This window comes from Cyprinodon tularosa, unplaced genomic scaffold (assembly GCF_016077235.1).
Source record: "Cyprinodon tularosa strain WSP-4 unplaced genomic scaffold, ASM1607723v1 ctg83, whole genome shotgun sequence".
In the NCBI taxonomy this organism is placed as follows: Eukaryota; Metazoa; Chordata; class Actinopteri; order Cyprinodontiformes; family Cyprinodontidae; genus Cyprinodon; species Cyprinodon tularosa.
This window is the reverse complement of record NW_024039596.1, coordinates 394,024-403,869: the sequence shown is the minus strand read 5'-3', so window position 1 is coordinate 403,869 and position 9,846 is coordinate 394,024. Positions and strand designations below refer to the sequence as shown.

Sequence of the window (9,846 nt, the reverse complement as noted above, 5' to 3'; positions counted from 1 at the left end):
CTGAAAGCACCATCAGAAAGCATCGGTTCTCAGAGCACCAGTGAGGATCCAGCGACTTTTTTCACTCGAGCTGCTGTTGCTAAAGACCACATTTAATACTTCAAAATAAATTCATTAAAGGAATTATAGCTCATCCCAGATTTAATGGTAATCACCAGTTCCTTGTCTGGTCTCCATTACGGCTGCAAGAAGTCAGAGCTTAGTGTTAAAACAACGTTGGTCTCTGGACGCCCGTTCCTAGCAGGGCGCCCAGGAGTCGGCGTCACGTTGAATTGTCATGAGAGGTAGTGTGTCCTGCTGCTGGATGCCGCTCAGGGATTGGCTGACTTCTCTGTGCTGCTGGGCGGGGTCAGCAGCTTTCCCACGGCAACAGGCGACAGCTGACATTCGGGGCTTTCGACCCGACGCTCCTGAGCTTTTCTCTGCAGAAAGAAAATAAAAACATGTTTTCAGGTACATTTATTTCTCGCCGCTGACATGCAAATATTAAGAAAGCTAATTTGGTTAAAGGCAGACTTTAAGTTGGTAATAGTAGGCAGAGATTCATAACTGTCCTGCAGGTTTTCGATGCATCTCTGCATCTGAATCAGCTGTCTTTAGGCAGACACACGCAAACACGCAGAACAAGTTATATCTGATATATGTGACGATATTCAGGGTTCCTACAGCATAAGGCAAGTTAAATTCAAGACTTTTTAATGCCACTTGAAATAAAAATTTAAGACCAAATTCACAAAAAACACAAGAAAAACCTGCTTGCGACAACTTAACCCAAAGGTTTATTATAACATAAACCACTGCACTAATGTTTCAAATTTTGAAAAGCTTCCCATACAGGAAGAAAACTAAAAACACACAAATTACAGATATATTTTTTTTTATATCTAACTGAATTCACAGACTTTGTTTTAGCAGGGAACAAAACAAATCAGTTTTAAAGCCACAACATAACCAGTGCTAAGTCTTTTTTGCGGCTATTTTTCTTTGTATCGTTTTCTTAGTATGTTTGATTTGGTGATAAGTGGAGGCGTTGCAGAGACAAGGGTGAAACTAAACTGAGAAATACCGGCTGTTTCTCGGTAACTCCATTTTGACGCTTTGTGTTTCGTGCTTCGCATGTGCGACTCCACTGCCTTAATTCCCATCATTCTGAGCTTGAATGACTTCTTGCACAAAATCCACTGAGCCTCATGTATGTTCCCTGGTTTTAGCCATGGAGAAAACTCTTGGCTGGAGACAATTTTCATTACATTTACACTTGCTCATATTTTCCAGACAAAAAGTTAATGGTTCATCTCCCAAATGTCCCGGCTGCAACCACGCTTTTATTGGTTCCGCTATCGGGACGGAACCAATAATGGCGAGCCGTTATTTATTTTTTATTTTTTTTTAAAAGAAGAAAAAAAAGGGGCAATTTTAATGTTTTATTTAGATTACAAAAATAAATCGTAATAAAAATAATCCTATTTATGATGTTTTAAAAATTAAGACCTATGAAAGACTGATTTAAGACATTTTAAAACCAATTAAGGCCTTAGTTTTATTCTGAAGAATTCAATGCCTTTTAAGACTTTTTAAGGACCCGTGGGAACCCTGAAATTGTTTTTATAAACTTCTTTTTTTAAATAAAGCATTTTAAATGCCACGATAATCAAATTTAATGACTTTTAATGATCCGTGGAAACCCTGAATGAACCACATTTCTGCTCACCAGCAGGTCCAGATAAGCCACGTGTGTCTGGATGTTGTGTCTGTCATCAGCTTTGACTTTGGGGAAGTTCTTGAGTTGGGGTTTGGCTTCAGAGCGCAGCGTCTCCATGAAGGGACTCATCCACTGATAACAGGGGACCACGCTCTCCCAGGTGAGGCCTGCAACAGAGAGTCCAGCTCAGCAACCAGCAGCAGATCTGGTTTATTTAAAGACTGTATGAACACGCAGACCTACCGGAGACCTTATGAACAACGTCAAAAGTAGAGAAGTGGCAGAAGGCGGCAGCAGCGAGAACACTATAGCTGTAGTCCAGTGAAGCGATGTCCATCATACACAAATCCAACAGCTGCAGGAGAGAAAGACGGTCAAACATGTTCTCACAGCAATGGTTCAGAGGGCAGAGGAGCAGACTTCTACTTTGATACCTGTGTGATCTGGATGTAGGTTTCCTGAGAAAACTGCGGCTCTAGGAAGTTCTCTCCATCTTTCTGGGCTTCCACCTGAACGTAGAGCTTCAGCCAGGAGATGGGAGTCTCTGGACACAGGTTCCAGTCCAGCGCCTGCAGGAAGACACCAACGTCAGCGAAGGAATCAAACAAACAGGATCCTCTCCGGAGGAAAGAACAGCTGACGTACCGTTAATATATGAAGCTCTGTGCGCTGGATGTCCAACACGTCACAGGCGCCGTCTGTGACGTAGGCGAACTCGAACATTTTAGGGGGATAAATTTCCTTTAAAAAAAAGGAGAAGAAAAGCAAGAGTTTAGCAAGAACCGTTCTGCAAAAACAGCCCATGACACCCTCCAAACAGAGCTCAGGAAATTAAGACCTACTTCGATCTTGGAGGCGATGAAGAGGGCCGAGATGCCGATGAGCTGCAGGTAATCTTTGTCGACGTTCTGCTGGGTCAGCATGAAGCGGTCGAAGTAGTCCTGGGCCAGGTAGGCCGTCTGTCTGTGGAGGCTGTAGACCTCACTCACCTGAACAAACAGCAACAGGTTAACGACATGCTGACCCACCGGGGCTTCATTCGTTAGGATCTCTCTCCAGCTCAGGACTCACCTCCAGCAGCCAGTCCAACAGAATCGCCCTCATCTTGGGCTGCAGTTTGGGATGCCGCTGCAAGTAGCTCTTGTCATGAACGTACTTCAACTCCTTGTTGAGCATTTTAATCCACACATCATCCGAGCTCGCCCAGCTAAGAAAAAATAAAAAAAGAAACATGTAGTTATAGCCCCTTGCAAACAGAAGCTTAAAATAAGCCCAAATCTGAAAGAACTATGAACAGCCCTGCATAGTGATCATTGACAAAACAACATTTAGTTTTAAAGGCTGACAACTATGGTTCAGGGTAAAAACAAAAACGTAACGTTTGTTTGTAACGTTCATAAAATATATGTCTATTTTGATGCCAAAAATCAGGATCAATGTAACAAGGCTCTCTTGCTGTAATCTGTTACAGCTGATGTAGGGGATTTAGAGGACTTACCTCAGGCGAGGGATGGGGGAGGCCTTGATGAAGAGGTTCTTGAATCGGTACTGCTTGAAGCTGGATGGGTCCGAGAGCTCCAGCTCTTTGTGGGGAGTTTCGATGAGAATGCAGGGACTGGAACCATCCTCCGACCAGCACTTCTGGAAAAGCAGGAACAGAAACAAACTTTTACACACTTGGTGGTTTTGGGATCATTAAATGGAAATAAAGATGTGGCGAGAAACTGATCCGACATGTTTAACCAACTGAGCTTTGATGTTTACAAGAATTTCTTGCAAGTTTGGTATTGAACATATAAACTTTGACTTTTTTGTAAACCTGCAGTCATAATCAGAGAAATAAAAACTAATTTGCCAACCAAATGTAAACAGATATTTACCGCTTGACTAAATCCCTGACCTATAGGGAGATTCTTATGATAAACGAGGGTTTTTACAGGAATTTAATGCTTTTTAATGTTGTAAAATAATTTTAATGCCATCAACAAGTGTGTGTGTGTGTGTATATATCTCTTTACAATGAACCTGAAGCAGTTCCACTTTTTTTTTTTTACTAAGCATTTTAAATGCCACGATAATCACATTTAATGAATCTTAATGCCAATTAATGCCTTAATTTAAAAAGTATTCATTTAAAGACTTAATTATTTTTAATGACCTGCGGAAATCCTGTAAACAGTGACACCTCCTGGTAAAGCTGCAGTACTGCATCATTACTACCTCTGATCAAATTCCCTCCAACTGACCCAGTTACCATGACTAAAACATCCCAATAAGGAACTTTACCGTAAAATAAAAAAACTTTAGGATAATAGAGGTAGACAATAAAATGCAGTTTACTGATAAGAGGGCGTGACTGAAAGATAAAGCAGAAAACGCATCCTGGGCAGAGCTCTTATCAGCTATAAACACAATCATTCAGGGTTTGTGGATGGAGGCTGACTGACCTGTATTTCATAGCTCTGTTTCTTTGGCGCAGGTTGCAGCTTCTTATTAGAGTTCTGAGAAGAGAAGAGTTGAACCTACGTTATAGTCAGCAAACTATAATATAAATGGTTATTAACAACATATAACCACTGATTAACAAACCTCTGGCTTTCTTTTCTTTAGTGGTTCTCTGACTGATGGTTCAACTGTGCTGGAATCCCTGGTGAGGCGAACACTGCAATGAAAATGGACAATTTTGGCTCTTAGTAAGCATGCTAAATGAACAAGAGCCAATCTATCTCAATTAATCTATAGTGAAAGAGAAACAGAGACCACCTATGGGTTTTTTCCCTATACTATTTGGTATTGTGGAACTAACAAACGTCAATATAAAATGTAACCAGTAAACTGTTAAGTATTTGTCAAATGTTTTCTCAGATCATCTGGTCCTCAAACAAACTCCCAGTTTCAGCTGCTTACCTGCGTCTGGACATGGTGCTGACTTATGTTTATGGCTCTCCTGGAAATGACAGAAAATTAGAAAAGTTAACTTTTGGGAGAACATGTATGATGCAGACAAGGGAATTTAGAATTACACAAAAAATGTATTTAATTGGGCTAAGATCCCAACAAAATAATCTAAACATTTCAAAAAAGAAAGTATTTCAAGTGCATAACCTCTAATTATCTAAATGCAATGGCAAAAAAATAACTACCCATTAGTAGAGAAGCTCATTTACAGGCCTAAATTAAGAGCAAGTACACTCAGTTTAATATTTTTTGTTTTGTTTTATTTTTAAAGAAGTTTCTGCAATGAACTGAAACGTGTTTGAATCTGAGGAATATGTGGAGTAATTGACCTCGTCAAACTGATCAAATTATGCAAATTATACAAAGAATTCCCTCCATTCTGGGTCTTTTATGTACATTAATTAGATTCCAATGTATTATTTTAGTTTAATTGAATTAAGATAATTCTTACAGGCAGATTGTTAAACAGAGGAGTTAAAAATAAAGCTGCTAAGAGCTGAAATAGCCTAAAAATAAGGTGTGTAGATTATTAAACTAATGTTATATACAGCTCAGTTTGTTCTTAAACCCCTTGGTTGATCATAGAAAGGTTTCAGTTTATATAAAGGTAGAAATTGTACTTTAAAATGCTCAGTTTGAACCTGGTGTGGAATCTGCAGCTAACACAGAAACAGTAGAGCTAGCTTGTTATCAGCAATACCTGCAGAAATCTCCTTAATAAGCTATCATTAGGACAGGGCTGCAGGCTGAAGAAGGACACGAGGAAACCATGCAGCTCACAAACTCAAAGAAAACATTAAAAAACTGAATAAAAATGGATAAAATTGGTTAAACTAGCAGGCAGGTTCTGGGAGCTACCATGGTGCTGCCTGGAAGAAGGGGGGTCGGCTTCTCCCTCCATTTCAACAAAAAAAACCTCGAAAATAAAACTCTTATTTTTGACTTTATCGGCTTTAATGACGCGCCACATCTTTCCTAACACCTATGTTATATTTTTAGGGGGTAAAAAGTCCAAATGATCGAGTTTTAAAGCGGTTTGAATCTGAAAGACGCGCCAATTTCTACAACGCAGAAGCGGGAGGATCTGAGCCCAGCCTCTCCGAAACTAGCTCCGAATCTGCGAGGGAAAACCCGCCTAACAGGGGCCCTGCTCCCCCTAAACCACCACCAACCCATAAACGAGGCGCAGGACAAACACATATCTGAATAAGAAACGTTTTATTGGACATTAAGCGCCAATAAAGTGGGCTAAACTGGAACCGATGCGAGGCTAATCAGTAGAGGGCAGCTACTGTAATTAGCAAACTAACAGCTAACTAGGTCAACAATAACCGACCAATTCCCCCCAAAATACAGTTAAAGTTAATTTTATGAGCCTCTGGGAAAGAAACAATATTCCTTTTAATGAAAATAACCGCATATAGGCCTAACTTAATGATACAGTCTTGTAATACACAATTTAATCTGTGTACGTACAAATAAAACTCCTCAATATGCAGAACTTTCAGAATTAAAACCTACAAACAAGCAGTTATAGAGCAGATATAACAGGATTTATTAAGCTGTAAGGCTACAGTTAATACTACATGCTCAAAAGTTCCTCTCCTGGCCTAAAGAAAGTTATTAAACGCATACAGGTGCTGCTAAAATCAACCCTTTCTTACTAAAGCTACAGCTAAAACCCTAAAACAGGTTGAGTTTAATGCTGAAGCTGTGTGGTTTAGCAGTGAGCGGCTCTGGTTCTTACCTCCACGGTGCAGAATGGATGAATGCATCAGCTGTGGCGCCGGCGCCAATCCTTATATCCGCCTCTGGCTGCCGGCGCCAGTGCGCATGCGCGTTCCCGGTTCACACAAACGCGCTAAAAAAGTTCAAAACTGAGCTGCGATTCTAACAGCTGAAAGACGCAGAGCGGCTAAACCGGCTTCCCTCTCCTTTACTGTGACCTGCGGAGATCTAAATGTTTTAACAAAGACACTTTGGTCAACTTTTCCCTTCGCTTTCATCGGTTTCTGGCGCTCAGTGAGGCGCGCGGCGGTTTTTTGAAGTGAAACGAACTTTCGGTTCTTCGCGGTTGAATTTTTTTGACGCAGGGATGCTTCACCCAGGTCCTCGCGTGGAAGGGAATATTATCAGGTTTATTAGAAGGATATTTATTAGGGTTTTTCAGCGGCGCAGAAACTGCTTCCGCTTACAGGTCCCGCCCGTGGGAGGCATCCGCGTGACGTTAGGCCAATGAGAGGGCGAGAAGTGACAACCGCGTGCTCCCCCTGCGGAACGTAAACACAGGGAGCACGTGGGGTGGCTGTCAAACAGAGAGGCTGTATGTTGGAGAGGATTTTCCTTCAGCTTAAACTAAGCAGGTGTAACATAGTCAGACTTGCGCTTATTTTATTTCTTTTCCAGATTTGTAAGTTGAACTTATCATTTCATGATTATTTTGAGAATAAATGAATTTGATCTAATTTATAGAGTTTAAAATCCTCCTTCTCACATATAAAGCCTCAAATGGCCAAGCTCCATCTTATATCAGAGATCTGATTGTTCCTTATGTTCCTAACAGAGCACTTTGCTCTCAATCTGCAGGTTTACTAGTGGTTCCTAGAATTTCTAAATATAGAATGGGAGGCAGATCTTTTAAGTTATCAGGCTCCTCTCCTGTGGAACCAACTACAAGTTTTAGTCGGTGAGGCAGACACCCTGTCTACTTTATCCTGAGCTATCTCTATAGTTATGCTGCTATAGGCTTAGACTTCTGGAGGACATAGGGACTCCTATTTAATCATTTTGCTTTATTCTATCTCTATTTTTCCACTCTGCAGAATCTGTTTTTTCAATCTCTAGTGTTCTCTCTGCCTTTTTTTTTATAGTAGCTTCACCTCATCTGCTCCGGTTTGGCTGTGACTCTATGGTGGAGAGAAATATCAGCTGTGCTGCTGCCATCAACACCCTTGTTTATAGATGTTGGAGATCAGCCTGTTTTCCAGTGTGGTCCTGTTTCTCTGACCGTGACTGAGTGGATGTGCTCTTTTCATCCTCTGACATGGGAGCTGGCTTTGAGTTCGTCTGCCTGGCTGTGTGTTTCCGGGACGGGGCCGCCTTTTACAGCTGTTTTTTGTATCTCTGCTTCTTTCTCCTTGAACCCCAGTCGGCCTCAGCAGATGGCCGCTCAGACTGAGCCTGGTTCTGCTGGAGGTTTCTTCCTGTTAAAAGGGAGTTTTTCCTCTCCACTGTTGCTACTGGCATGCTTAGTGTAAGGGATTGAATCTGAGTCAATGAATCAATGCAATCAACTGGTTTTCCTTAGATAGAAAACTTTCAATCAATTTGACTGAATGATCTGTTAAACTGTAAAGTGCCTTGAGATGACATGTGTTGTGAATTGGCGCTATAGAAATAAACTGAATTGAATTTGCATTATTCGATTTCATTAATTTTACTTTCCTGCACTCTGCCCTTAATGTTGCTCCTGGGCTCTGTAGCCATTTCCCCCTAGACCTCACAACGGTGTCCGTCTTGCTGAGGGTTTGTTGTGTGGAAAAATGCACCATCCCAATTATACAACTTTCTTTAAAATTTCCGTCATTTACAGTAAATTCTTTGGTGTATGTTGTTCACTGGTAAATACTGAAATTTTACCAAGCTGTTTTTAACGGAACAGGATTAGGGCCACTAAAAAAAAAAAAAAAGTTAACTAATTTTTACATTTTATTTCATTATAATATGAGAAAAAAGTCAGAATTCTGACTTTAATCTCAGAATTCTGACCTTTTTCTAAGAATTCTGACATTAGTCTCAGAATTCTGACCTTTTTCTCAGAATTCGGTAAGAATTCTGACAGCTAACAAACACGTTAGCATCAAGCCGTAGCAACCTCTGTTTTAGAGACTAAACTAGCTCTCTTGTTTTAATAACCTTCTGCTCTTCCATTAATGAAATAGAATCTCCGGGGACCCCTCAGGCACGTAAAAAGTCGCCTAATTGCGTCATTTTTCACCACATCTCTTCCTTTATGCTGCCCATCTATGCTAAGATCCAAAATTCTGGGATTAAAAAAGTCAGAATTCTGACTTTTTTCCCATATTAAACTGAAATGAAATTTTAAAAATCAGTAAACTTTTTTTTTTCAGTGACTCTAATTCTCTTCCGTAGTTTTGTGTAATTTGGACCAATATAATTAGTTTTTTTAGACCAATTTGGTCTCACTTTTTCAGGCACGGTTTGGACTAGCTGACCAGTGTAACTTCTGTGAGCGGATGTGCAGGACAGCATACTTGGAGACAGTTTCTAATTTTTTTTTTAATGTCATCTGCAGGGGAAAATAAATGCAGGAAAACGGTGCTTTGCGTGCTTGTCCTTCATCGCCTTACTGCACAACTGTTAAACAGGCAAAACTCTAATATTCTGCGGAAAATATGACTTCAAGCAGCCTGCTGTATAAAGCACAATAAACCAAACATTATTATTAGTTATTATTGATGAATCACAAAATAATAAAACTTTGACCACATACGGTATGTCTTAATATTAATTAACCCATCAATGGGTGTTTTTAAAACTCATTTATATTTTTCATTAATGGATCATTGAATCAAAGCCAATGTTCATTAGAGCACACTGCGGGCCAAATCCAGCCCCTCATGGTAAATTATATGGCCCTCAAGGGCCAAAACAGTTGGATTGTCATTAAATATGGTCTGATGCACCAACATTTTTCCGCAGATTTTAGCAGAGGTGTCAAGTAACAAAGTACAAATACTTTGTTACTGTACTTTGGGTATCTATACTTTAACCCATTACTTATTTTTCTTCCTACTTCTACTCATTACAATTTCACACAAGTATCTGTACTTTCTATTCCTTACTATCTTAAAAAAAACTTTACTTGTTACTCTTGGCTTTGGTTTAATGTTTATAAATATTTATTTCATATCATGTGTTCCATCCAATGCAGATCATTGGCTCCATCCACATCTAGTGAAAACTAGAATGATTGGATGAGTCATATAACGCAAACACTCATTGGTTAGCTAAAGGAAATCATCAGAAGCAAGCAGGTGTTCTTCAAGCTGCAAACGTGAACTGTCTATGCCATGCTACAATGTAGGATTCAGAAAAAGATGCAGAAATGTCTGAAAGGTCGGACACAGGCGAGAGTGTATCGGGAGATGGAGACCAACAAGACC

At 40.1% G+C, this 9,846-nt stretch overlaps 1 protein-coding gene across 1 annotated transcript; it reads right to left on the bottom strand.

The window, feature by feature from the left end:
- Window positions 1-288: 288 nt before the first annotated feature.
- On the bottom strand, window positions 289-6,453 carry ccne2 (cyclin E2). Its single transcript, XM_038272418.1, has 12 exons — window positions 6,408-6,453; window positions 4,610-4,649; window positions 4,292-4,364; window positions 4,150-4,203; window positions 3,201-3,343; window positions 2,774-2,909; window positions 2,545-2,691; window positions 2,348-2,443; window positions 2,137-2,271; window positions 1,946-2,057; window positions 1,712-1,869; window positions 289-422 (listed from the first exon to the last, which is right to left on the bottom strand). The coding sequence occupies exons 2-12, from the start codon at window positions 4,621-4,623 to the stop codon at window positions 312-314; spliced, it is 1,179 nt and encodes a 392-aa protein (XP_038128346.1). The 5' UTR covers window positions 4,624-4,649; window positions 6,408-6,453; the 3' UTR covers window positions 289-311.
- Window positions 6,454-9,846: the final 3,393 nt, after the last annotated feature.